Genomic DNA, 27,421 nt, shown 5'->3' with positions numbered 1-27,421 from the left:
CGCCTCAGGAACGTTTTTGGGTTTCCCAGTGACATTTTCCAAGTGTATTCACAAGGTGTGTGGGCAGCAGGTAGGCACTTGTACACCAGAACAGGAGCTGCCTGCTGCCCTCAGGGGTGCTTTGGGGTGCACCGCTGGGCTCCCTCCCCTCCCCACCACCACTCACCCACCCCAAAATCAGCAGAGGCACTGAGCTTCCTCCCCCTGGGGACTCTCTGCCCTGGGAGCTCTTGTGCTTTTTCCTGGGCACAGGAAGTGGCTTACACCCTCTGCAGCACCCACTGCTCTTCCCAGCTCTGGGGGTCAGGACCCCACACTTCAAGCCCCCTTCCATGGCCAGAACCCTTTTTGGAGGAGGACAGCCACTGTGAGAACTCCCACTCCTGCTCCCTGCCAAAGCATGGGCACATTGCTGTGTCTTGGAAGCAGAAAGTTCATGTTACAAACAACAAAAACACTTTTCCTGAGCACTTGGAGGTAGGGATGACAGCGGTGTGTCCCTGTGTGGGACAGGCTCCCCGGGTCACCAGCTGCCCAGTGCCACGGGCAGGGAGCAGGCAGCTGAGGTAGTGTGGGTTCCTGTTGAGAGCTGGTCTGCCTGGGGGGAGCAGGCAATTCCTGCCACTGGCTGCTAATTTCAAGACTCGTCTCCCTCCCTTGGAGATATAATGACCTTGTCCTGCAAAGAAAAGTGAGTGGGAATTTGTAACAAACGTGAGCTGGCTGCTGTGAAACACCAGGATTTCTTCCAGCCTCCAGCGAGGACAATCTGTGTGCCTGCTCCCTGTGACCCCAGCAGAGGCACCAGAAGCCCAGTGTGCTCAGGGGGCTCCGTGTTTGTTGTTGAAATCCATGCTGGGGCTGGTGGCTCTGCTGCAGATGTCGTGGCACCAGCTCTGTCCAAGGGACCTGCAGCTTAAGCCACCTTGCACTAATTTGAGTGCTGACGGAAGGAGGATGAGCCAGGTTTGCCAGACCCCCTTCCCATAAGACTCTGGGGTGGGATCACACTCAGCTCTTTCTGGAGCAGCAGCACTTTTAGGTCAGTCCTACGGCTCGGGGTCACTTGTTTGTCAACAAGCAGATAAGAGGCAGAGCCCTTTGCACCTCCCTGTCGCGTTGGCAGAACGAGGGGTCAGGGAGAACCTGATAGCGCTTGCTGAGCTTTTAGGAAAACGCTATTTTGGCACAGCTGGGGTAATCAGGGAAGTCCTTCACCCTGTCCTTACATCTCGGAAGGTGATGTTGTCGAAGCCCTGGGGACTGTTGCTCTCTGTCGGTGTCCTGCTCGCCAGTCCTCGCTGTTTCAGCCAGTACCGGCCCCCAGCAGCGACCAGCGCCACGATGACGAGGGCCAGGAGCAGACTGAGCACTACCTCGGCCACAAAACTGGCGGAGGGTTTCTCTGCGGGGGGAGGAAATGCTGTCAGGCTCGACCCACTGCCCAAAGAGCCGCGTCCAGCCTCAGCCCAGCACCTTGGGCAGCTCTGGGTTGACCTTTCACAGCCAGAACTGCCCCTTCCCCTCCCCGCCGCGCCCGCACCTTCCACTGGACTCTCCGGGCTGGAATGGCAGCCCGCACCGGCGCTGTACGCGATGTCATCCAGTGCCACTGTCCCCTCCATCGGCCACCTCCGTGTGGTGATCTCAAAACTGATCTGCGGGGGAGGATGGGTTCTGGGGGGGCTGGTGCGCGCCCGGTGACACACCGCACCTCAGGGTGGCCCCGCTTACCTGGAACTCGCCGGGGCTCCGCACCGGCACCACGGCGCCCCGCCAGCCCCGGCTGCGGTGCCCCGCCACGCTCCACAGCGTGCGCTGCCCCGCCGCGCCGCGCAGCGTCACCCGCAGCTCCCCACTGCCTGCAAGGAGGGGGCACAGGCGTCCCGGCATTACCCGCTGCCCCGAGCCCTCCCGGCCGTGCCATCCTCCCCTGGCCGCACCCAGGGGGAATGGGCCACCACCGCTGCCCAGCTGGAGCTGAAACGGTGTCCGTGGTCCACGGGTGGGGAGGACCGAGGCCGCCCACTCCCATACATGAGACCCAGGGACAGCACCTCCTCCCCGCCCCTGCAGTGCTCACAGAGGTGCTCCGGGATGTCCATGTGGTACCAGAAGCGCAGGCAGGAGTCGGTGGCCGCGGGCAGGGGTGGGCTCTCCAGCAGGGCACTGGTGCCCCTGGCACCCAGCACGCTGGTGTCGAAGTGCATGTAGTGACCTGGGCACAGAGTGCAGGGTGTCCCCCAGTCCTGCAGCCATTTGTCCCACCCTGCTTGTCCCACTCTTCCCCAAAATGCCCACACTGATGCCTGGAGGACTACACAAACCGGCCCTGCGCCTCACTGTCCTTGGGGCTGAGCTGCCCCTCCCAGGTGAAGACGGGACAGTAATGCTGTGGAGCTAGGCCCCATAGGGTGTACAGGACTGACCCCACCCATCCACAGCTCCTCTTCCTCGCTCTGGCCATGCCAGCGTGCCCGGGCAAGGATGGGTGTTTCCTACCATTTCTTGTGCCCAGGGTGTGATCCTGCTCAGGGCCGGGATACTTGGCCAGGACGATCCCACTCTTCCAGCCCCAGGCAAAGCTGTGCAAGCGAGGGTCTGAGGGGCTGCTCCAGCCACAGGTGTCCTGCTCGAAGTCACAGGATGCTGGGAGGAAAGCAGGGCTGTGAGACACCCAGTACTACTTGGCAAGAAATGGGGCACCGGGGTGGTACACAGCACCCCCAGCTTTGGGCCAGGCCAAGCTCAGGGCAGGAGCAGGTCTGTCCCCATCCCCATGGCTTACATGCCCCCACAGGATGTCCCATGCCCTGCTGTTGATTCACAGTGGCCCTGTGGGGTGGGGTCTCACCTGGCTTGGAGCAGGCTCCGTCCGACACATGCAGGTCGTCCAGTGCGATGTATCCGTGGTCACCCCCAGCTCCCACTGCCTCAAACACCACCTGGGCAGGGTGACATGCTGAGGCTGGCAGCCTCCATGCACCCCCTCATCACCTGCAGCTGCCCCCAGCATGCTACCCTGTCTCACCTGCCAGTCGCCATCAGGCTGGATGGTGACATGGCTGCGGTGCCAGTTGCTCCCTTCCATGGCGCTTATGCTCAGAACTTTCTTCCTCACCCTGCTCTGCTCCACGAACACCATGAGGGAGCCTGCCCGGGGCACCCAACATGGAGGAGGGGTCCAGGGCTGTGCCGTGTGGGACCCACACCCATCTGGAGGTGTCCCCAGGGACCTCAGGGCAGGTGGTGCTCACCTGGGGTCCCAGAGCTCAGCTGGTACCAGAAGGCTAGGCACTGGGCAGACACGGAGAGCTGATAGGGCTGGGAGGTGAGGGCAGCCGTGTGCCCTGCAGGCAGGGAGACCCTGCCCGTGTTCACCACCATGTAATGGCCTGGAGGAGAGAAGCCCCTGTGCTGTGACCCCTTTCCAGTCCTGCTGGGGAGCACTGGGGACAACTGGGGCTGGGTTTTCCCCCCAGGTCAAGGAGTTTCCCCAGCTTGGGAAGCTCCCCAGGATTAGGGAGCCCTGGGGCTGGGAGACTGTGTTTGGGGAGTTCCACGGTTGGGAAGCCCTGTGCATCATTGCCTTCTGCTCATCCTGGGGAGGGCATGGAGGCAGGGCAGGCATGACACAGGGACAGCGGGCAGGGCTGGTGTGAGGACACTCAGAGCAGGCAGGGAGGACACTGAGTGCAGCAGGGAAGCAACAGGGTTGCCATGGCCCCGTACCTGCAGCCGTGCTGGTGGTGTGGTCGGCCGCAGGGCCGGCGGTGGTGCCGGTGCCGTTGCTCTGTCGCTGCCAGGTGCCCTTTCTGCTGGCTGTCAGCCCGCAGCTGTCTGCCTCGAAGGAGCAGGAGAGCTCGGCCCCACAGGGTCCCGCTGTCTGCGTGATGTCGTCCAGCCCCACGTCCCCCAGGAAACCATCACGCAGCACCTCAAAAGCCACCTGCCACCACACAGTGGTGTCAGACACCCTCTGCCTTGCTGGTGCCAGGGACGTGGGGGACCCGGTCCTCACCTGGTACCGCTGCTGGCCCGTGGTGGGCAGTGTTGCCCATCCCCGGTGCCAGATGCTGCCCTGGGTTCCTCGACGGGTCCATAGCACCACCTCCTCCCCTCCCTCTGGCTGCAGCTTGAGGTTCAGGGTACCTGGGTAGAGGGGGGCGTGGAGGCAGCCATCCTGCAGCCAGTGGGGGACCCCACTGTCCTCAGAGTGGAGTGGGGCAGCCCTGGGAGGATGCCACGGGGCATGTACCGATTTGTGGGCCGGCCAGGCGGTACCAGAAGGAGAGACAGCGTGGGGCAGCGGCCGGCTCCTGGTGGGAGGTGAAGAGCCGGGCCCGCTGCCCATGGCTCCACGGCACAGAGGGGTCCACTGACAAGAAGTAGCCTGAATGTTGGGGACAGCCAGGGTGGAGTGGTGTGAGTGATGCAGAACACTCACGATATGAGTGTTCTGCATCACTCACAGCCCAGATCTGGGTAGTCCCAGGCTGCCCTAAGGGAGCTTGCTCCATAGGCATGGGGGTGCACAGGGTGTCTTGGCCCTGGGGATTGAAGGCTATGGGATACCATAGACTCCTGGGTTCCCCCAAAGAGCAACCAGCCCCTTACCTGAGCCAGTGGTGTGGTCAGAGCCCTGGCCCTGCCCCGTGCTCAGGACCCATTTGAAGTCACTGGACAGATCCTGGTACCAGCCACACATGCCCCTCTCAAAGTTGCAGGACAGTTCTGGCCAGAGACAGGTGACAGTGTGGAAGTGGAAAGGGGTAAGACATCATAAAAGCAAATGGGTCCCCCAAACATCCCTTTCCCTCTGCTCCCTGCCCCACTCCCCAAGATTACCCCATGCAGGGGTCCCAGGCCAAGGCAAGATATGTGCTTGCACTGGCCCTTGGCCCTCTGCACCATGGTCCTGCTCTTGGACAGAGTGACAGCCACCAGGCAGCCCCCATGGAAAGGGGCCCATAGGTACCCTCTCTGCCCACACACCCCTGGCCATACCTGCAGCTGTGGGTGACACCACATCAAGGTAGCATTGCTCGAATGTCACGTTGTCAACACTGACACTTGCCGAGCCCTGGAGATCCACCAGCGCCAGCAGCTCAACCTGGGGGCAGCAGCCATGAGCCCGGGATGCCTGGCAGCCCCCAGAAAGCCCCCAGGCTGCTCCCTGTGCATCCAGCACACCTGGAAGGGCCGTCTTCTCTCTCCCAGAGGGACACGGACGTGACCCCTAGTTGTGCTGCCGTGACCTTGTGTCTGCCAGGCCAGCTGGGAGGTGCCAGTGGTGTGATCTGAGACACTGATGGCTAGGAAGCCTGGAACAAGAGGTGATGTAGAGGCTGTGGGCACCCAAAACCCGTGGCCACCCTGTGGAAGCCCTCCATGGCACCAGCCCAGGGCTGCAGGGACATGGGCAGGGACATGGACGCCCCAGCTTCAGGATGATGTGCTGGGGCAAATCAGTGTTGGGAGAGGCAGCAAAGGCAGGTGTGTATGGGAGGGTCTGAGGGCAGGAAGCAGACAGGGCATCCTGGGGGTGAGCAGGAGGTTACCTTGGGGGTCACTGTGGATGTGGTAGCCCATCTCCATGGTGCAGGCAGGGCCAGAGGGGCCCAGCGGAGGCGATTGTGCTTTTGCAGGACCCACCATCTGTCCTTCTCCTGTCTGGATGGCCAGGAAAGTCCCTGGGCACAGAAACACTCTGTGAGGTGAGGACTGTGGTCCCATATCGCCGGTAGCACCCCCAGCCCAGAATCCTACCTGGACATCGTCCCCCACTGTGCAGTGGCACTCATTGGGGGTCCCTGCTCTGGGGGCTCCCGTGGTGCTGAAGAGCCTCACCTGTGAGGAAGCTGTCAGATTCCGTGACCTTCTGCAGGCCCCAGCGCAGCCGCCCCACACTGACGTCGTGCCAGCCCCCAGCCCCTGACTCGAAGGTTGTTGTCCCTGCAAAGTCAAAGAATCCCAGAATCCCAGACTGGTTTGGGTTGGAAGGACCTTAAAGCTCATCTCATTCCACCCCTCTGCCATGGGCAGGGGACACCTTTCATTATCCCAGGGTGCTCCAAGCTCCATCCAGCCTGGCCTTGGACACTTCCAGGGATTGGGCAGCCACAGCTTCTCTGGGCAACCCAAAACTCCAGGCTCAGTCTTGCCAGGCCATTGTTCTCCCAGGGGCTGTGCAGGCACTCAGTGCCCCGGCCATGCCAGCCCAGAAGTGCCTGCTCCCCTCCACTGCCGGGGTACGGGTGCAGGTGCCTGCCTTGGCTCTCACCACAGCGCTTCTCGTCGGAGCCGTCAGCGCACGTGTCAGCGAAGTCGCAGAGCAGCTCTGCGGCAATGCAGTCCCCACTGTCACAGGCCACCTCATCTGCTGCACAGGGGCTAGCATCCGCCTGGCTCGGCAGCATGACCACAGGCTTCTCTGATGGTGAAACATCCCAGGATGGAGAGCAGCGGTGAAAGGGCCCAGCAACAGCATCAGTGTCAGCTCTTCAAACCACTATCCCCTGTCCCCAGGCGTCCCCCTGGCTCTCCGTTTCTCCCATCCCGTCCCAGCCCAGCCTAGCAGCCGCCAGCTGAAGGGGACCCAGGGCCTAGTGAAAGCTGCTTGTGTGACATGTTTTGACAGAGGATGGAGTGTCACTGCCATGGGACAAAGAGACCAGCACCCCAGGGCAAGTGTTTGCTGTGCTGTACCCAGGATGGGCCCTGTGAGGAGCAGAGGGTCAGGCAGATCATGTGGGGTCCTCTAGGCACGGTGCCATGGGTACAAGACACCTGGGACAGCTGCCCACGTTGGAGCAGGGTGAGGGACACTGCCCACGAGCTCACCCTGCTCCTTCATACAGCCCGGAGACAGGATCAGGTCATCGATGGCCACGGTCCCACCTCTGCTGGCCACTCCCTCGATCAGCACCTGCAGGAAAGCACAATGTCAGCAACATCAGCAAGGGGTCCTGCACAGTATGGGGGGGATTAGGGTGACACCGGGGAGACATGGGATGGGGGGAGCCAGAATCCCTCATGGACTGACACACATTCTCCCCAGGAAGGGACTCAGTGGAAGCAGGGGCGATGTTGTGGCTGACAGGGTGCACAGCGTGGGCTGGACGGCCATGGTGGCCTTGGGGGTGCTGCTCCTGTACGCAGCCGTGGTCCGTGACCCTGGGGGCAGCCCAGCTCCCCTCAGCACAGCACCAGCCCACCTTGAAGGGATCCGTCACGTTGAAGTCCACTCTCTCCCGGACCCAGCAGCTGCCCAGGTCTCCTGTCCTCTCCCTCATCAGGTGCTTGGTAGAGTTGGTCACGTAGGAGATGCTGAGGTTGCTGGTGGCTGAGCCATGGAGGTGGCAGTACAGCGTGAGCTGGCGATGGGGAGGAGGGTGAGCCCTCAGGGCAGGGGCACACAGCTCCCTGCATCCCAGAAGGGCTGTGAACAGTTCAGAGCTCCCAATGGACACCAGAGGTGTCACCAAACCACCCCCAAAAACCTGATGCCCATCCCCAGCAAAGGCCAATCACAGCCCCAGCCCCACATGAGGGTCCCCAGAGCTGGGAACCTCCTCTCCCATCACCACTATGCCCACATGAGCCGTGACATGAGGTCCCAGCTGTGACTCACAGAACAGGAGTTGGTGGCTTGGAAAGTGGGGCTGCTGAGCTGAGCTGTGCCACCAGACTGTGCAGTGGGGGCACTGCCCACGTGGAGGAAAAAACCTGCAGGAGATGCTGGGGCTGAGCGGAGCCAGGCAGATGTGTGGGTGCAGGACACTGCTGTCCTGGCACAGCCCTGAGCAGAGCCCAGGCATGCGTCACTCCAGGGCACGTCCACCTGCAGTAGGGCTCCACCGGGGCACTGATGCCCCACACGTACCAGTCCTGCTGTTGTTGCTGTGGTCCCGAGTGGGAATGCCATAGGAGGTGCCCAGGTTCAGGCTCGTGTTCCTGCCCCACACTGATGGCCCAGCTGCTGCCTCCCAGCCACAGAGATCGTGGTCAAAGGAGCAGCGGGTGAAGTCCTCTGTGAGGAGAAGGGAGAGCAGTGACCCAGAGACTGGGATCCCAGCCCTCTCTTGGACAGGTCCCTGCAATGGGCTGGGCTGATGTCACCCCTCTGCAAACCCTAGGGTCATTTTGCCCTCCTGGTGTGGGGCAGAACTGGGGGGACCCCTGCCAGGCCAGAGCACAGCTTTGCCCCACCAAGGCAGACCCTCAGCCCGTCCGCAGGACTCCTCCCCGGGGCCAGGGGTGCTCACTGCATCGCGCCGCGCCCTCGTCCGAGCCGTCCCCGCAGTCGTCGGTGCCGTCGCAGAAACGACGCTGTGCCACGCAGGAAGCACGGAGGCAGCGGCTCTCCTGGGCCCCGCAGAACTCCTGCCCGACCTCTGGGGCGGGGAAACACACGTCAACGAGTGGCTGGTCCCACAGGGACGTGGTGAGCACTCCCGGATCCTTCCCTGGGTGCCTCAAGGGACAGGTTTTCACTGCCCACCTCATACTCTGGCCAGGGCATGGTGCCCCAAGACACAGTGAGCAATGGGAGAGCTCCCCCACGTTTTGCACCCTACTCAGTTCCCCCAAGATCCCAGCTCACATCCCAGCAGGTGTGGGACTCACTTGGTAAGCCACAGTTCCTGAACATGATGTCATCGAGTGCCACCTCTGCCCCGCAGGTGGGTGGTTGTGTCAGGGAGAAGATGAGCTGTGATGGAAGGATGGCATGAGCTGCCCAGGCTGGGTCTCAGAACATCGCCCAGCTCCTCTGGTCCCAGCTCATGTGGACAGTGTCTGGGTACCAACACTGCTTCACCTGGAATTGCCCCACGATCCGGCCGGGGTAGGCAACCAGCTCGTGCCAGCCCTCACTGCTGTGCTCAGGGCTCTGCCACAGCTCCACTGCCTCGTCCTTGTGTACCACAGCCAGGCGCAGCACAGGCCACTCCGTCTGCTTCAGCCCTGAGGGAAGCCCCAAAAGCATCCTTGGTATGGGGCATCCTGGGGTACCAAAGGAATGAGCAGAGCCCCACCAGCCTTGGGGGCTGGACCTGGGACCCCCGGGTCCCACCAACTCTGTGTGTGGAGCATGGAAGAGGCAAACAGGGTGGTAAGGACCCATCTCAAGGTGCAGGTGGCTCTCCCTGCCACAGGGGCAGGTGGCCCCATCCCTCCCCACTGCCTCCCATCCTCACTGCCCTGCAGCCAATGCTGCCTCTGCCCACCTTGGGTGCTCTCACAGCTCCCTGAGAGGTGATACCAGGTCCTGATCTCACATGTGGCAGCTGCTTCCTGCATATCTGGTGACCTGAGCCAGGCTGTGGCTGGAGTCTTTGTTTGGGGGAACGTGGTCACCAAGAACCAACCTGGGGAGGGCAGAAAACAGAGCAGGGGCTGCAGCCCCATGGATGGGCATCGGAGCTGTGCCAGCACTGCTCCTGCCCCTCTATGTATCTGCTCCATCACCTGCACCCTACAAGGATGGGTGTTCTGGCACCCCAACTCCGGGGCACCCATACTCCAGTGGAGTGGTGCTGTGGGTGCCCAGAGCAGCTCTCACTTACCCACATCAGTGCCCATGGTGTGGTCTGAATGAGGCCCCATGCCCCACATGGCCAGGCTGGCCCGGCCTCGCACCCAGCCATACATCGAGGTGCCCACGTCCTGCCAGCCACAGTCACTGTCCTCAAAGTCACAGGTGAAGGGGGTGCCCAGCACTGCTGAGCTCCGTAGGTACCCTGAGGGTGGGAAGATGGGGGATCAAGGCAGGTTTGGGGCCACCCTGGTGACCTGTGCCCACTCCAGGAAATTACACCCACCCTGGAGGGCTGCACCTACCCAGGGACCTGTGGCCAGCCCGTGGGACCTGCGCACAGCCTGGGATCCTGCAGCCACCTGGCAGACTCACCTGCACCCAGGCGACCTGTGTTCACCCTGGACACCTGCACAAAGGACCTGCCCCCACCCCGTGGATCTGCACCCACCCCGGGGTCCTGTACCCATCCTGGGGGACCCTGCATCCATCCTGGGCACCAGTATAACCCCAGGGACCTGCACCCTCAACACCCTCCACTACACAGCCTGCTCTCACCCCAGGAGCAGGGCCTGAGGGTGGGTCTGGGGGCCTGGGGACTGGGCACCCACCACATTGGTTCTCATCTGAGCAATCGCTGCAGTCACAGACAAAGTTGCAGAGCTGCTCAGCCGCGCTGCTGCAGCTGTTGACGACCACGGACCCACTGGGAAGGACGCTTCTGGCTATGGGAGAGACAATGGGGCTGAAAGCCCCGCAGGGAACCAGGCATGGTGCCCGCAGCAGGTGATGGAGGGGCACGCGTGACCTGCAGGTGACATTTGCCTGGGCACCTCAGTTTGGGACCCTTCTGGGGCACGTATTGAGCTCTCAGTGGCATCTTCCCCTGTACGATCCCCCACCTTCTCCACCCCCCCCCCCGCACCCCCCCCGCCTCCGTCACTGTCCACATCTCTCCCGCTGCCACCTCCCACCGTCAGCCTCGGGGCGCCAGAGCCTGCTAGGGCACTGACTGCTATATCGTAACATCCCAGCCTCCTTTTTGGAAGAAACAGGAAAATCTGGGCATTTTCTGTCCCACGCTGAACACAGCCATTGGAGATCCCCAGCCCGGTGCTGGGGGCTCCGACAACCGCTCACCCTGGGAACCCCGGGCCGACCTCACCTGCGGAGCCCAGCGGGCTGGACTGCACCTGCCCCGGCTCCCAGCGCTGGCAAACTACCGGGGAGGACCAGAGCCAGCCAGCACGGAGGCCCCTTCCCTCCAGCGACACAACCCCGGCCCGCGTCGGCAGAGCTCACCCAGCAGCACCAGGAGGGCCAGCATCGCCTGCCTGCCTGCAGCCATCCCGGCCACCGCGACGCTAAAACGGAGCTGGGAGAGGCCCCACCGTGAGCCCCCGGCTGGAATGTGCTCCCTAGGACCTGCCTGCGTTGGACTTCAGCCCCGCTGTTATCGGCTCCCTGGCCAGGTTTATGGCGAGGCTGTGCCGGCTGGGACAGCGCAGCGCGATCCTGTCAGCAGCACCGCCGGCACCGCAGCAGCGGCCAAGCCGGAGCCAGGTGCCCCAGGGAGACCTTCGGCACTTCCCCACTGAACCTCTCGTCTTCAGCTCGTTTTCCACCCTGAACAAGACGGCCGGAGCCACTCTGACTGGGACGGGGCACAGCCCAGTGGAATGCACCGGCTTGGTGAGCGATGAGGACACTTTCTGCCGGGGATGCTCCCAGCCCTGTGGGGAAAGCTAGCACCTCTGCTAGGGACAGGGGGGCTCTGCCAGTCCCCTCCTGCATAAGGAGAGGGGGAGAGACTTTGGGTGCAGGGTCGGCAGTGGTCTGCACTGTGGCGAGGGAGAACCCCTGAGCTGGGAGTCAGCAATATCTCCAATATTCCATCTTACCCAGCCCTCCGACAGGGAGAAGCCATTCCCTCTTATCTTGTCACTCCAAGCTCTTGTCCAAAGTCCCTCTCTAGCTCTCCCGAAGCCCCTTTCGGCAGTGGAAGGGCTCTAAGGTCTCCGTGGAGCCTGCGGATCCCAAGATGCCATTGGGAGGAGCCAGCCCTGCCTGCTCTGCTCCGGCTGGCAGGAGCATCAGCACCCAGCTCATGACTGCCACGGGTCAAAGGGACACAGGTCCGGGGCCACAACCAGGTCATTCCTGGGGCAAAACATTCCTGGCAGAGCCCCAGCAAGGGCTGATGAGCCTCGAAGCACAGCTTGGCATCCAGAGCCCCACATATCACCACCAGTGTCACCTGGCAACCGCAACTACTGACCCCACTGGTTTCCCCACCTGGGCAGGGGAAACAGGGGCTGCTACCCCACAGCACCTCTCTCACCTCTGCTGCTGCAGCCTCTGTGCTCAGAGAGGGGCTCTGTTGAGCATATCCTCCCATTGAGCCGATGGCCTTGGAAGGCAGATTGCGGCAGGATTGCATCAGGGGCAGTAAAAACACAGGCTCAGCTCCTTCTCCCAGAGCCAGCCAGGCACAGTGGGGACCAGCAGCCCCACATCCCCCAGCCCTGGCATGTCCTAGAGCAAAGCCCTGCCCAGGAACCTGGCAGCACCAAGCTGGCCATGGGCCAGTGCTGTGGCCACTGGCAAAGAAGCCAATGGTCTCCTGGGTGTCATGGGCAGAGCCTCTCTCACAGATCTGATCCCCCTCCTTTGCACTGGGGATGCTGGTGCTCCCAGTATGAGATGTGGGCATACTGGAACAGATCCAGCTGGGGCAGTGATGATGATCATAGGATAGTACAGAATGGAAAGGCACAAAAAGAGGTCACTCCATCCCACCCCTCTGCTCCACAAGGATTCCCTGGAGGATGTGTCCAAATGGTTTTTGAGTATCTCGACAGGAGATTCCTGGATGATGATGACGGGACTGGATTTCCCACAAGGAGAGGTTAAGCTGAACATGCCCAGCTTGGAGAAGGTGTAGGGGGATGTCACCCAGGTAAGCCCTGGCAGGAGGGTGCAGGGAGCCAACCCTTCAAGCAGGGAGTGTTCCAGTAAGGACTGAGACAACAAGAACAAAGCAAGAGCAGCAAATGCCACTCAAAGAAAAACCTGTGAGCTTTGACAACCTGAGGGCTGTCAAAGTCAAAGCAGGCTCCCAAGCTGCTGGGAAGTCCAAGTCAGGGAGATTCTCAAACCCCACCTGGTCACAGCTCCCACAGTCTAATTCTGGAACAGAATCACAGAATTCCCTGTGTTGGAAGGGACCCACAAGGACTATCAAGTCCAACTCCTAAGCCTGCACAGCACATCCCAGCAATCCCACCACAATGGACCCATTGGAGCTGGCTCTGCTAGGCCAGTGGATGGACAGGACATCCCACGTGTGCCTCCAAGCTCCATGATCCAGTGATGTGCAGGGTTGCAGCTGACTCCATGTGACTTCTGGGTAACATTCCCCCCAGCACAGGGGTCACACCTTGCAGGATGGAGGACAAGGCACAGCAGAGACATGTTTTGGCTATGAAACTCATCTGCCCATTGCGAGCTTCCTTTGGAATTTGGGCACAGGCTGAGCGTTGGACACAGGGCACAGGCTGAGATTCTGCAGGTTGAGCCGACCCTGCATGGCTCTGGACTCAGAGGAAGGAGTCCACATCCCTGAAGGCACGAGGTGGAGGCAGCAGCAGGATCATAGCCAAGCAGGAGCTGGGAGCACACAGGGTCAGAGTCTGACAACAAAATGAGGCTGTGACTGGGCTGGGAGGTTCCTCCAGCCCCAGTCTCACGTGGGACAGCAACCGAACCAACCCAGCCTGCACATCTCCCTGGAGCTCTCCAGCCACTGAAGCCTCCAACAGCTTTTCCCAGTCTCCTGCCAGTGCTCCTCACTGGAAGCACAAGCAGGGAAAATCCCTGGGAAATTCAGAGGAACAGGAGCTGGTCCTGGGCGGCCAGAGGGATGAAGTCAGGGAGGATGTTCTTTCTCAGGGTGTGACCACCTGCCAGAGTGGGAATGGGCATGTTCTTCCCAGGCAGCTCAGTTCCCTCCTCGCAGGAGATGGGGCTGGTCTCTCCCCCAGGTCTACCCTGCCTCTCCCACCCCCAGGCCTGGGCATTGCTTTCCTCTCTCCTGCTTCAGCCCTTTCCAAGGCAAATCCCGATACACCTCCTGCTGTTCCCACTCCAGACTGCCTGCTCCCATGCGAGGTCCCCCTCAAGGGGTGGAAAACCTGGGGGGATCCCTTCCACTGACAACAGGCACAACCCAGAGCTGGGAAGGAGCAGCTGAGCTGTGAACATGGCCACCAGAGCAGCTGTGCTCCCCCAACGACTTTAATTCTCACAGATACATGTGGGATGAGCCCCTGGTACCAGGAGGCTGGGGTAGAGCAACCACTGGCTTCACCAGCTTTGCCATACCCGGGAGGTGGGAGCACTCGGCACAGAGACAGTCCAGTGATGGCAGAGAACAGGCAAGAACACAGAGGAAAATGAGGAGAGCCTGGAGCACGGCTGAGCATGGGGAGCCTACTGCCACCGCCCTGGGATGGCATACAGCTGTGTCAGCTCTGCGCTGGCACCACAGACAGAGGTGTCAGTACCCTTCATCCGCCCAGGTGATCTCATAGTTGGGATACTCGGCCTTCAGCTTCTCTGTGGTCACAGCGTGGTCAGCTCGTCCAAAGCCCTGCAGACGAAAGAGGGTTCCCAAGGAGAGCTGGTGAGTAACCACTTGAAGGGAAGCCTGGCAAATCCCCAGGACAGCTCTGGCAGACCCCAGCAGCAGAGAGGCCACAGAGCCTGTGCCAATCCCCCCACGGCAGCCCTGCCTGACTCCAGCTGAGGCTGGTATAGCACCCAGACAAGAGCACAGTGCCACCCTGAAGCTGGGAAAGCTGCGTGCTCTGGGGCTCAGGGATCACCACCCTGTGCCCTAGTCCCAGATGGGCTCTGCACTCAGCACCCAGCACAGCTGATGCTGCAGCACAGTCCTGGGCTGCGGACAGCATCCAGGGACCCACCACGCCGGTCATGTCCCCAGGGGTGCCTCCAGCCACCCTTACAAGGCCCCTACAGCACCTGACAGTCCTGCACGAATGCCCCCAGGACACACAAAGTGGGGACACAGTTTTTGTGCAGCTCAATCACCCCCTGGTAGCGCCCAGCGCTGGGTACAGCCACTGAAGGACCTAATGGGACTCCCGGGGGCTCTGGGTGTGCGGCAGCCCCACAGGCTGGGGAGTTCATGGGGTGACCCCGCTCTAGCCAAGCACCGCTCACCCGAAAGGGCTCTGCGAAATCTCCCCTCCCTGGGGCACTCGGGAGAACGCCCAGGAGCCCCGAGAGTGCCGCCCCGCTCACCCCTTCCACCCCCGAGGGGATGCGGAGCCAACTCGGCCACCGTCAGCGAGACCCACACCGCGAAGGGAGATGCCGCGTCCATGCGTGGGTCCCCCCGGCCTCTGCTTACCACCGAGTACCCGTAGACGTGGATCTTCCTCTCTTCGGGGCGGTGGGAGAGGCGGCCGCCGCCCAAGCACTCGCAGCTCAGGCCGTGCCGCGCCAGCTCCTCCGCGGTGCGCTCGAACAAGTCGGCTGCAGGGAAGGAGCCGGGGCGGGGGGGGCGGGGATCGACGATCCCCCGCCTCAGCCGCTGCCCCGTGACGGATCAGACCCCTGGCAAGCCCCCGTCCGTCCCCAGGGCCCGCGGCCGCTTCCCCCGCACCCCGGGCCAGAGCCCCGCCCCGCACTCCCGACGCCCCTCACCGTGGTACTCGGCCCAGCCGTGGCCTCGCACGACGTCCTTGGCGAGCGCACCGGCCCCGCGCACCCGCACCAGCACGTACTTGAAGACACCATCGGCGTCGATCTGCACGTCCGGCACCCGCGACAGCGCTTCGCCCGCCATCGCTGCCGCCCGCGCGCCGTGCTCACCGCCCGCTCCGCCCAGTGTCCAACCAGCGCCCGTTCCCTGCCCGTGCTCACCGCCCGCTCCGCCCAGTGTCCAACCAGCGCCCGTTCTCTGCCCGTGTTCCCGCCTCCTCTGAGCAGTGTCCAACCAGCGCCCGTTCCCTGCCCGTGCTCACCGCCCGCTCCACCCACTGTCCAACCAGCGCCCGTTCTCTGCCCGTGTTCCCGCCTCCTCTGAGCAGTGTCCAACCAGCACCCGTTCTCTGCCCGTGTTCACGGCCCGCTCCACCCACTGTCCAACCAGCGCCCGTTCTCTGCCCGTGTTCCCGCCTCCTCTGAGCAGTGTCCAACCAACGCCCGCTCCCTGCCCGTGTTCCCGCCTTCTCCGCCCAGCGTCCAACCAGCGCCCGTTCCCTGCCCGTGTTCCCGCCTTCTCCGCCCAGCGTCCAACCAGCGCCCGTGGAGCCAGGCCTCGCCCACAGCCGGCGCGGGGTCCCGCCGCGCAGCGGCTCTGGGGATAGAGGCTGGTCCGGATCGTGGTCCCGGTCCCGGCGGTGGGATCGGCAGCGGGGAGCGGGGCCGGCCAGGACGGCGCGGGCGCCCCGGGTTACGGGCCTTGGCCACGGCTTCGGCTCTGCCTCCCCTTCCCTGATCCCTGCCACGATCACCCCCCACCCGCTCCCCGTGGATCCCTCACCGCTGCTGCTACCCCCTTCCCCGGCAGCGTCCAGGGACCAGCGTCCAGCCCGGCCCCGCTCTATGCCCAGAGCCCGCGTGGGATCCCAGGGCCCCCCGGCACCTGACGCTCCCGCAGTGACACGCTCAGGACACACAGACACGGTGGGGATTCGGTCCTGGTGCAGCCCAACCCCAGGCGCTGGGTATGGCCGCTGCGGGACCCCCGGCGCTGAGGGGGCCCTGGGGCAGGCGCGGGGACTCTGGGTGTGTAGCAGCCCAGTGGGCAGGGGTTGGTGGGGTGCGCGGCGCCCCCGCTCTGGCCAGGCACCGCTCACCCGAGAGGGCTCTGCAGGGGGTTGCCAGGCTCTGGGCTCCAGGGCAAACTTGGGGACGTGCTCCCTTCACACCCCGTGCCGGCCGCCCGCAGCCCCCTACCCTTGGTGTAACAGCCGAGGGGGTTCTGACAGGACAGCACGTATCTACAGAGGGGATGCCCCCCGCCCTGCGTTCACATGATGTCGTCCAGGAGGTTGGGGCTGGCCACCCAGTCGAGGGTGCGGGGCTCAGAGGCCGCCATAATCATGCACATGAACTGTTTGCCCGTCCTCTTGTCGATGGGGTAGATGGTGGTGGGGGTGAAACGCTTGTTGCTCTCCACGAAGTCGCAGAGCTGCTCGTAGACATTGGGGAACTCGTGCCGCAGAAAGACGCCGCGGATGCGCAGCTCCCGCTGGATGTTGATGAAGCAGACCTCCCGTGCCTTCCGGCCCTCCTCCCCCTCCTTGTCGATGTCCGCCGTGCCAGGTGGTGGCGTCAGGATCAACGTTTCCATGTCCCGCTCCTTCTTCAAGATCTTCTTCTCTGGACTGGAGGAGGCTAAGGCCACCTTGGCATATTTCCTGACCGTCGGCACCTGCATCTTCGGCGACGGCCTCTCTGGCACTTTCTGAGTGACGGCCACGGTTACATTCAGCAGGAAACATTCGTTGGGGTCGTACTGGTTGCCTGTCTCCCGCAGTTCCTGGGCATACTCCCCCAGGTTGTCCGAGTAGCTGTCCAGCTCCCGCAGGGACAGGTAGGTGGGGGACATCAGCAGGCTCTCCAGCCCAAACTGGAGAAAGTTCTCGGCCGAGCCCGCATTGGGGAATCCCAGGAAGAGGACGCCGCGGCCGCGGGAGAGGTATCCCACCTTGGCAATGCGCGAGAAAGCCTTGTGCACCTCAGCGTTCTCACGGCAGAACTGCAGGACGTGGCGGCAGACGCTGCCCACCCGCCCGTAGACGCAGCTGGCCTTGTGCGTGTCCCAGTCCTCGCGCCGGCAGTGCCGGGAGCAGTAGTAGGTGTAGCAGCTGTGGCAGGATTTGAAGTAGAGGCAGGCGTTGAACATGGTTTCCGTGCGCCGGCACTTGGCATTGGAGCACATCATCATGTCATCTTCCTCGGCACTCAGGTCAGGCGAGCAGTTCTCCGGTGACTTCTCGAAGGGGCCAGTGGCCGGTGGGGCGGGTGGGCGGCGCGGGGTGCCGGCGTGGGAGCTGAGGCCTGGCTGATCCTTTGTGGGTCGGGGTCCCTCAGGCATGTTGTGAGGGACCCGCTTGCCCTCGCCCCGCCGTGGGGGACCCGAGGCGCTACTGCTCAGCAGCTGCTTGAGCTGCTCTGCGAGGCTGTCCCTGTCCCCCGCGCGGTGGCCCGGTGCGGGCTTGTAGTCAATGACAAGGTCGGTGATGAGCTCGTCCAGCTGCTCCAGGCTGCGCTGGCGCCCCGAGCCACTCTCCCTGGGGCTGGGCTGTGGGGCGCAGGGCGCAGCGTAGGGCCCGCGCTCCCGCCCCGCGTCCAGCATGTCCCAGCTGGCTGAGCGCCTCTCGCTCCGGCCCAGCCCGTCGGCGCGGATGTCGTTGTCGGTGATGGTGATCTCTGGCGTGACGTACCAGGAGCGGCCCGGGGGCCCGCGGCTGCCATCGGCGTGCACCCGCTCAAGGATGGAGCTCTCGGAGAGGGACAGGGCCGCGTAGCGCTTGGGCGAGCTCGACAGGTTGATCACCACAGGCTGCCGGCGCTCCTCAGGGGATAAGGCACGGTGCTGTTCGTGGGCGAGCAGGTTCTCGTAGCTGCGCCCGCGCTGCAGGGCCTCCTCCCTGCGCGCCGCTGGTGCCAGGATGTTATCCCAGGATTTGGAATAGTGCTGGGTCTCCCGGCCCAGCCGTGGTGGAGTCACGCCATAGCTAGCGTGCCAGGAGGAGAACATAGCCTCCCGCCCGGCTGGCTGTGGGGTGAAGCGTGACAATTGCAGGCTCTGGTAGGGCAGCGTGGCCCGCTCTGGGCAGTACCAGTCCCCGAAGTGCAGGGGCTGAGTGCTGCGGGGTGGGGGGCATGTGCGCGACAGCACCTCCCGCTCTCTGTACTTCCCGTAGTCCTCGGCATAGAACAACCGAGCGGCAGAGCCGAGGGCTGGGTACGTCTGAACGTCCTCGGCGTAGAGGGTTTTGACAGGGGTCCCACGCGGGGCAAAGTAGCGGGGCTCATCCCCATAGAAGGTGCGGGCAGGTGCCTCCTGCACCGGGTAACCCCTCGCCTCCTCCACGTACAACGTCCGGGGCGGCATCGTGTGAACGGCAGCCTTGGCCGGCTCCTCGGTGTAGAAGTGCTGGGGTACGGCTTGGCGGCTGGGGTAGGGGTAGCTGGCATAGCCAGAGCTGCGGAGAGGCATGGCAGGGCTGGGACATCGTGCTGACTCCTCTGCGTAGAAGAACTTGGCTGGGATGCCGTGGGCCGAAAAGGTCATGCAGCCCCTGTCGGGGTACTCCCTGAATTCCCGTGAGGCCGGCACGGGCACTGTCTGATACGCCAGTGCCCGTGGGTCTGCCTCGTAGTACTCACCGGGGTAGGGCAGCAGCGGGGCGTCCCCGCTGTAAGAGTCACTGGGGGTGGGCGTGCGGGACGTGGACGCCTGCCGGCTCCCTGGCACGGTCAGGCTGCGGGCGGCCCCAGGGGTGCGGGGCCAGCGCGGCGGCTCTGGACGGTTCGGGGCCGCCCGCAGGCTCCGCGCCGTGTGCACCAGCACTGCCTCGTCCGGCTTGATGTCCACTCGGCACTTGACGTGGGGGCTGGCGCCTACCTTGGGCCCTGGCCCTTCTTCGTAGCAATTGTTGCCCAGACAGAGAGGGGAGATCCGGCTGACGCTGCTCCGTTGCGGCTGCAGCTTGATGGGGTGAACCTCGTTGGCCAGCGCCCGCAGTGGCATCGTGCCCTCGCGGCGCGGCGAGGGATCGGTGTGGGAGGGCTCCCGTGCCACCCGCAGCACCTCTCGCCCGCGCCGGACCGGCGGTGGTGATGCCACCCCGGTTATGGGCACCGGGGTCAGGGTGGTCTTCACCCGCGGGGTGCTCTTGGAGCGGGCTCGGCGCTTCGGCTCACTCCGCGGTGCGGGGGCTCTGCCGCTGTAAGGGTCTGGCTTTGGCGGCGCCTGCCTGCCCGGCGGCCCTGGCGTGGGCTCGGGCACGCCGGGGCGCGGGCAGGTGCGCTCCATGGCCGGGGGGGTACCCAGCTCTTCCAGGGACTCGATGAAGTCAAAACTCCTGCAGTGGCGCTTGTTGAAGGGCTGCGGCTCGCGAGACAGGGAGGAGGACATGGAGGCATCACATTGTGCCAGGGGCTGACAGACAACGGAATCCCCAGGGGCTGCTGTCGCCACCTTGATGTCTTGGTACACCGTGGACACCAGGATGTCAGGTGGGTCTGTTCGTGTCATCTTAAAAGCGGCTCTTCTCCCGCCAGTTCCCTGTCACACGGCCTCAGAGGACAGCAGCCCACCCTGCAAGAGAACACATGAGGTGCCTCAATCCTGGAGTGACCTTGTATCAATCCCACAGCTCCTGGCTCAGAGCTGGGGATTGTCCATCTCTTCAGAAATGAAGGTTTGGGGGCCTCCCAGCCTCCACTGCTGCTGTTGATAGTCAACTAAAGGAAGAAACTGGAAAAAGTCTCCAGATCAAGGGTGCAAATCACGGAGCGGCTGGCAGGACACCCATGGGAGCAGCAGGGAATTCTGCATACCAGCTCAGCACAGCGAGAGAACACAGAGTACTCTGCCCTCTTCCTGGGCTGTAGGACACAGAGACTGTCTTGCAGAATCACATGAATTGGCAGCTCTGAGCAGGGCTGCAGGGGTTCAACACCAGGGTTTTCCATGGGGAGTGTGTGCTCAGACCCCGTGAGAGCACTGGAGTGGTGAGGGGGCTCCTGGGACCGTGTATACCCACATGTGTCCCCAGAACCAGCACTGTAGAGGGGAACAGGGCCTGGGGATAGGCACCATGAGCACCCACCATGGTGGCTGGGAAGCCCCCAGTCTGTAGGAGGCAGGAGCCACAACCCCTCCCTATGGTGGCTGCACCTACTGTGGCCCACAAACACCCCTGTGGGGTGATCACAGTGCTGCCTATGCAGAATTGCATCACTCTCTGGGTCTTTCAGACCTGGGGTGGCCCCAGGGGTGCAGAGGGGTGCTGTGGTGGGTGCCCCAACCCACACGTCAGCAGTGATTCTTGCATCACCTCCCTGTGCCAGAGGAGGTGTGCTGGCTCTGTACCCACTGGCTTTGCTGTCTTCTGTGTCCCATGGCTGTGACACATCCCCTGGGCTGGAGAGCAAGTGTGATGGTGGCTTCAGCTGCTGTGGGACATCAGGTCTGATACCCACTGTGTGCCAGCACCAAGCAGCCCCGTACTTGGGACAATGCTGTTGGGTGGCCAGGGTGGGCAGTGTCCCCAGCTGCAGTGTGACACAGCTGTGTGACAATGAGGACATCAGCACAAGATTCCCACAGTGCATGGGGGGGACAGAGGAAGGGGTCTGCCCACAGGGCTAAGTGGGTTGTAGCACTGACCTTCCACACCAGCCCTTCAAGAGCTGCTGTGGGTTGCCACCACCACTGGGGGATGCGCACCTTCTCTGCCCACAGCGGGGACCCCCCAAGCTGTCACCTCACCAGGTCCTCTGAGCATTGGATATTGTAGCCACCAAGGTCCTGGGTGTGCTGGTTGATGCTGGCTGCTCTGTGTTGCACTAAAGGTGGGTGGGCACTTGTCTTTAAAGAGCAGCAGAGGACCACAGGGAAGATGTTTCTTGGAGGAGAGGAATGGACTTTATTTAGCAAGAAGGTTTGACTACGTAGTGATGGGGAGGGGGCTTGGGTTCCTCCTCATTGCCTGCCCCAAGCTGGAGGGGTGCAGATGCCAGAGCTGAGGTGACTCCAGTGGGCTTGGGGTGTCTGTTCATGTGATGGGCTGGGAAGAGCAAGATACCATGATAAAGGTATCTTGGGGGTCCCAGTGCCTCCCAGAGCTGGGAGGGCAGGTTTGTGAACAAAGAGGTGGCCCAGTATTGGTTCTGCTGTGTTAGAGTATGTGGGAGCTGGGCTGGATCTGGGAAGGCTCTACACCCCATGCCACAGCGTTGGTGACAGTGGCATTGGGAAGCCCATTCCTGTGGCATCAGGGCGGCTGGGAGGCAGGGAACTGTAGCCCAGGGTCCTACCTGGTCCAGCAGCATCAGTGAGGGGGTGGGTGGGCTGAAGTGGCCAAGGGGCCTGTGGCGGCTCCATCCCAGCACTGCAAAACAAACAAGGCATGTGAGGCTCCTGGGGCACCCCCAGCCTGGTGGACGTGTGGCCGCCAGGGCTGTGGATGCCTTGTGAGCACATGGAGCATCCCAAGAGACCCCTGCAGCCACAGCCCGGCTAAACCAAAAAGAACTGTCACTCAGCGAGGACGCTGTGCACATCCCTGTGCACATCCCTGTGCACTGGGGATGTGGGTGATGCATCCCATGGGCACCAGTGTCTTCCACCCACCCAGCATCACCCACCGCCGGTGGAGCTGTGGAGTTGCCATGGTTTCTCCAAATTATTCCTCCTCTGCGAGGACAGCGTGGGTGAGGACAGCGTGGGTGCCGGGGGTGGGTGGGGGGGGGGTGGGGCTGCGTGAGGAGCTGGGGCTCTGTGGCAGCGCAGGGAGAGCAGAGTCCTCACGAAGCTGCAGGAACCCTCTGCCTATTGAGGGGGGCCGAGCGGGGATGGCCCCACGGTGCTGCCGGTGCCATTACTCTCACATACCCACCAGCCTCTGACACTGACTTCGCAGGGAGAGGGTTTTGCATTCCCCTTTGCTCTCCAACCGGTTGATCGGCACCCGGTTGGTTGGATGCCCCCTTAGCCCTCAGCGCTGCCCGGTTTCGGCAGGCACCAGCCTCCCTACGCGGGGTGCCCACACGGTGTCACTCCGCGGATGTGACGCTCGCCGGCAGCGCTGGCAGAGCGGCCGGGAGCCGCCCCCCGTGGGCTCCTGCCCTTGCTCCCGGCACGGACCCACGCGCTGCTCCTGCCGTGCCGTCCGTGAGCACCGGGCCCCGGCAGCACGAGGGGCTGGGCCGGGGGGTGACCCCGCTGCCAGAGGGGCCCACGGAGGATGGCTGGGAACTGGGTCGCTGCCTGCATGTGCCACGTGTGGGTTGTGCGGGGAGAGGTGCAGACCCCCTCCACCGCACCCCACACTGCCTGCACACTGCCCACACGGCCGGGGCACTGCCCACACGCTGCCTGTGCTCTGCCCCGAGCTGCCCCTACACACGGCCTTGCCAGCCCACGGCCTGCCCGTGCTGTCCTCAGCACTGCCCGGGCAGTGCCGCTCGCTGCCCGTCCCTGCACATGGCGAGGGCTGCCGCCTGCCCATCCTGCTCTTGGTGCCCAGCCAGGGCACTGCCCCGTGCACCCTGCCCGCACGCCGCCCACCCTTGCCCACACACCGCCTGGGCATTGCTGCCCATCCTGCCCACTCGCTGCCCATGCACGACCCGCCGAGCTGGCAGGAGCGCTGCAGTGGGTATGGTGCCTGCACACTGCCTGCACATGCAGAGCGCTGAGCACGCTGCATTCCCCCCCCCTGCAGCAGCCCCAGCGCACACTGCGCTGTGCAGGGCCCACTACGCGCACGGCCCAGTGGGCACTGCCAGCAGCACCCACGATGCCCCAGCGCTGCCCCAGCACTGCCCCGAGTGCTGCCCTGAGTGCACCAGGGGCCCCTGCAGCCAAGGACAGCGTCTTGCTGTAAACACTGTGCTCGAGCAGATGATGCTGGGGGTCTCACCAGCAGCTGCCGTGGGGGCAATGTCTGTGCCCGCCGTGCCCTGGCCAACCTGCTGTGCACGGCTCTGTGCACCGTGTGTGCATCAGCCGGACACCCATGGCGGCTGCTGCCTGGGCACTGCCCACATCGGGACCTGGCAGCTGCCACCGTCTGTGAGTGAACCCGCTGTCCTCCCTGCCTCTGCTTTGTACCCGTGGCAAATACACTCCCACCGCTGCCACCCCCGAGATACACACACGGTGCCCTATGCCCCTGTTGTGGTTGCCCACCCTGTACATCAGACAGCCCCTCCACACACCCTCTGTGCTCCCTAGCCCCGTGTCTCAGCCTCTCTGCCCCTGGCATTGACACATCGCCCCCAGTTCCTGTCCCAAACCCGCCAGGCACAGATGGCTGCCAAATCCCAACCCGTCATGTGCCCCGGAGGGGTCATCCTGCCGGGGGGTGTAGTACTCCGGGCCCAGGAGGGCATCCGCGGTGCCAGCATCCAGGTTGGGGTGAGCAGGACCCCAGGGTGCAGGGGATGCCCTGACCCCTGGCCCCTCTAGTCCCTCAGCCTGGGGGGCACCCGCAAACAGGCAAGGCCGGGAGGCAGAGGAGCCAGGGGTATTCCGGGAGGGCGAGTTGCGGAGCCGGGTGGACGGTGCGTGGGGCGGCCCCCGGAGGGGGGCGGGTCTGTCCCGGGCGCTGCCGCAGACGCCGGGGCGGTGGCCCCGGCCACCCCCACCCCGCTGCGTACCGGCACCGGGCCCGCTGGGCCCCGCAGGGCACTGAGCTGGGCACCGGGGGAGGGGTGAAATGGCCCGGCCCGAGCACTGCGGCGGGATGGGACGGAGATGAGGATGGGGTTTTGGCTGGGATAGGGGTGAAATGGGGATGGGGATAGGGGGGGATGGGGATAGGGCACACGGGAGTATGGAGAACCCCGAAATACCGGTGCGATGGGGTGGGATGACTCGGCTCAGGAGCGCGGGATGGGGATGGCCCCGGTGAGGTTGAAGGAATGGAGGAAGCGCAACTAGATGGGGATGGGGTATGGGGCAGGCGACGATGATGCGAGGAGCCTCGGCGATGGGATGCCCTGGGAGGATCTCCTGGGGATGTGGAAGGCGGGCGGGGGGGAGCAAAAGGGGAAGATGAGGTGTGATGAGATGCGAGGCAATGGTCGGGGGGGGCCGCGACGGGCTGACCCGGTCGGGGGCTCCCGGGGGTACAGCAAACCCCACCCCCGCCCGCGACCCCCTTACCTGCACCGCGCCAGCCGCTCTGGCGGCTCCCGCCGCATCCCCCAGCCGCCGCCGCCGCTGCGCTAGGCTGGGGCTGCCGCCGCCCCGGGGACCATGGCCCGGCTCCGCCTGATCCACGGCACGGCACGGCACGGCACGGCTCGGCCCTACGCTCTGCCGCCGCTTGTTTTCCCATAAATACGGCAGGCGGAGTTACCGGCGGGGCCGGCACCGGGACCGGAGCCTCCCCCGGCACCGCCTCCAGACCGGTCCTCATCCCCATCATCCCCATCCCTATCTCCATCCTCATCCCCATCCATCCCCACTTTCCCTCCCCGGCTCCGCTGGGTCCCGGTTCCTTGTTCGCGGCCCCGCCCCCACCCCTCGCCGCATCTCTTCTTCCCCCTGGACCTCCGGGCAGGGTCTGCGGGCCCCCCGTGCCGTCCCTCAGGGGGTTCCTCCCCACCACGGGTGTGAGTGTCCGCGGGACCCCTGGTGTCCCCGAGAGCACCCGAGAGCACCCAGGCTCAGCCCGGCACCGGTACAGAGCCCTCCAGCCCCCACAGGCACCTGCCCTTGCAGTGGCAGCCCCCCAGTATCGGCAGCCCCCCCAGGCCTGTCCTGCCTGACCTTGCCCCATCACCGTGGCCCTGCGCGGCCAGGGCCGACTGGGCAGCGAAATCCTCTGCTAAGCTCCTCCTTGGAATGGCCTCGTTTTTCCAGTCATCGGGGCTGTCGCTGCCTGTGGTGGCTGGAGCCTGCAGGGATTCTTGGTGAAGGAGGCACAGAACAGCTTCCGGCACACTCTGGCCCCAGCATCTCCAGCACAGCACGGTTCCTGAGTCACAGCCGTGCCTCAGTTTCCCCCTGTCACCTCCTTGAGCTGCTCTCCACTGCCCACAGCTCTGGGAGCAGCCCCAGCACCTGTGGGTGCCCTGGCAAGGGGCCACGGCCCTGGGACCCACCCGGTACCTGCCATGGCTCCGAGCCCTGATCTAAGGCTGCTGCTCTCCATGTGTTTCTGCATGGCAGGTGCACGCCAGGATTTGCATCATTCAAAATCCCTATAGCCAAGACCCTTTCCATCGTCTAGTGCAGCATCAGGAGCAGCCTTCCACTCTCTCTGATGGTGCAGGAGGCAGAGCAGTGCTGGCGGGCCTGTGACGGGCTGGCCCTGCTGTGATTCCTGCAGGAATGCTCCTGGGAGCATTGCTGAGCCCACTGGAGGCCGGGCTGAGCACCAGGAACTCATTGCACTGACGAGTGGCACAGGAGCTGGGAGCAGGGTCATCCTGTCCCCACTGCACTAGACCCCTGTCAGGGTCATCCTGTCCCCGCCAAGAGACCCTCGGGACCCCTGCACCATGTTCAGACAGGCCCCATCACACCCCCCCCGCACTCCCCAGCACTTCCATGTTCCTCTCTGCAGGACACAGGGCTCCGGCTGCTGGTCCAGCTGCTCCCTCTGCCCCCGTCTTCCTGCCCCCGCGGTCCCCACAGTGCTGCTCCATCTGCTCCCGCCTGGTGCCAACCCCGTGCTAGCCAGCCCCGAGCATCGCCGATGTGGCCGCTGATGCAGCCGGAGCACCGGGCAGGCTCCACATCCCCGTTAATGCAATCACCGAGGGAGGCAAGAGCTCATCCCTGTGGAATGCACAGAGTTCGGGCATGGAGGAGTACGCTGCTTTTAGGGCATCGCTACAGTGCCACCCTCTGTCCGTGCAGCTGTGGCCCTCGGTGATACCTGCATGGATTGAGGTCACCTGTCCGGAGGTCTGGGCTTTGGAGCGGCCACAGGTCCGAAATCAGGGAACAAACGGGCCGAACCATGTCCCCCAAGCCCCATAGCAGGGGACAGCGGGACCATCTGCTCCCTATGTGAGGCTGCTATTCCAGGCTGGGAAGTGCTTACGGATCCAACTGGAGCACAGACAGGTCTCCACACACCGGAGATGGCAGCGCCATGTCATGTGCTTAGGGCAATGGGGCTCTGGACACTGCCTTCCCCTCCTCTCCCCGCCCCCTCCTCGTCTTTCTCCTCCTCCTCGTCCTCCTCCTCCAGCCAGTGGTAGCCTGTGGCAAGAGGAGATCCCCTTGGAGGAGGTTGAGGGCTGCAGTCGTGCTGGCTGCTCAGGGCTGTCAGCTTGCCCTGAGCATGCAGTCGTGCTGCTGCTTTGGGCTGTGACACCCCGGGTTCCCAGTCTGTGGCACTCAGGCAGGGGAGGCAACCTCAGCCCTATGGGAGCTGAGAAGGGCTGGGTGGCAGGGCTGAGGGGCTGCCCCTGGCCTTGTGCCCACTACCCACAGGGGTGGCAGTCCCTCAGATGGAGGGGACCCCCTTGGCACAGCCATGTGGGCAGCAGGACTCAGCAGGCTGGGATGGAACTGTCCCCTACTCCTGTGTGGAGGACAGAGGTGTTGGGGCCCTGCCATAGCTCTGCGGGTCCAGGCTTGTCCCTGGCTGAGCTGCTGGGGCCCCTGTTCTGCCACGGGAACATGTGAGTAGCCAGAGGGATTCCACAAGCCTGGCTCCTGCAATCCTGCAAGGAAAAGGCCAGCCTGGTGCCTCTCCCCAGGCAGGAGCAGCTCCTGTCCCTGTATCTGGGCTGCCCCACTGTGGCTTGCTGTCAAGACCAGGAGCAGCCAAGCCGGGCCAGTGTGGCAGCAAAACTTCTTTTATTTGTGGCCTTTGCCTGCTTGGTGCTGAGTCCTGCCCCGGACCCCACGGGGAGCAGAGCCGCAATGTTCATTGTGTCCCTGTGACTCAGTTTCCCCACCAGCCCCTGACAGTGTGTACCTGGCCGAAGTGTCTGCAGGTGACAGACTTAGTTCTGCTGGGCCCTATCCAAAGGGGAAACTGAGGCACAGAGGAACAACGTGCCCAAAGCTCACCCTGGAAGTCTATGGTGACTCTGGACACTTGGTGAGACCCAAAGCAGGACAGATCTCATCCTGGGAGGGAC

The 27,421-nt window shown here is 63.8% G+C and overlaps 3 protein-coding genes across 3 annotated transcripts; all 3 read right to left on the bottom strand.

The window, feature by feature from the left end:
* Nucleotides 1-204: 204 nt before the first annotated feature.
* Nucleotides 205-10,886, bottom strand: MAMDC4 (MAM domain containing 4). The gene is made up of 30 exons (XM_058423168.1): nt 10,841-10,886; nt 10,679-10,757; nt 10,150-10,346; nt 9,570-9,743; nt 9,231-9,371; nt 8,822-8,967; nt 8,629-8,713; nt 8,268-8,396; nt 7,886-8,032; nt 7,634-7,728; nt 7,218-7,376; nt 6,844-6,928; nt 6,284-6,433; nt 5,851-5,955; nt 5,562-5,693; nt 5,194-5,324; nt 5,008-5,113; nt 4,618-4,734; nt 4,259-4,393; nt 4,022-4,152; nt 3,733-3,949; nt 3,258-3,395; nt 3,032-3,153; nt 2,855-2,945; nt 2,503-2,649; nt 2,084-2,218; nt 1,735-1,862; nt 1,544-1,658; nt 1,230-1,405; nt 205-679 (listed from the first exon to the last, which is right to left on the bottom strand). The coding sequence occupies exons 1-30, from the start codon at nt 10,884-10,886 to the stop codon at nt 638-640; spliced, it is 3,801 nt and encodes a 1,266-aa protein (XP_058279151.1). The 3' UTR covers nt 205-637.
* Nucleotides 10,887-13,816: 2,930 nt separating this feature from the next.
* PHPT1 (phosphohistidine phosphatase 1) lies at nt 13,817-15,770 on the bottom strand. Its single transcript, XM_040083445.2, has 3 exons — nt 15,269-15,770; nt 14,973-15,097; nt 13,817-14,189 (listed from the first exon to the last, which is right to left on the bottom strand). The coding sequence occupies exons 1-3, from the start codon at nt 15,408-15,410 to the stop codon at nt 14,097-14,099; spliced, it is 360 nt and encodes a 119-aa protein (XP_039939379.1). The 5' UTR covers nt 15,411-15,770; the 3' UTR covers nt 13,817-14,096.
* Nucleotides 15,771-16,109: 339 nt separating this feature from the next.
* On the bottom strand, nt 16,110-24,563 carry AJM1 (apical junction component 1 homolog). The gene is made up of 3 exons (XM_040083441.2): nt 24,480-24,563; nt 21,626-21,699; nt 16,110-19,901 (listed from the first exon to the last, which is right to left on the bottom strand). Exon 3 carries the CDS (start codon nt 19,836-19,838, stop codon nt 16,599-16,601), a length of 3,240 nt encoding a protein of 1,079 aa, XP_039939375.1. The 5' UTR covers nt 19,839-19,901; nt 21,626-21,699; nt 24,480-24,563; the 3' UTR covers nt 16,110-16,598.
* Between the last annotated feature and the right edge of the window lie 2,858 nt (nt 24,564-27,421).

This window comes from Hirundo rustica, chromosome 20 (assembly GCF_015227805.2).
Source record: "Hirundo rustica isolate bHirRus1 chromosome 20, bHirRus1.pri.v3, whole genome shotgun sequence".
Lineage (NCBI taxonomy): Eukaryota > Metazoa > Chordata > Aves > Passeriformes > Hirundinidae > Hirundo > Hirundo rustica.
The sequence above is the reverse complement of the archived record's forward strand: the minus strand, read 5'-3'. Positions and strand labels throughout refer to the sequence as shown.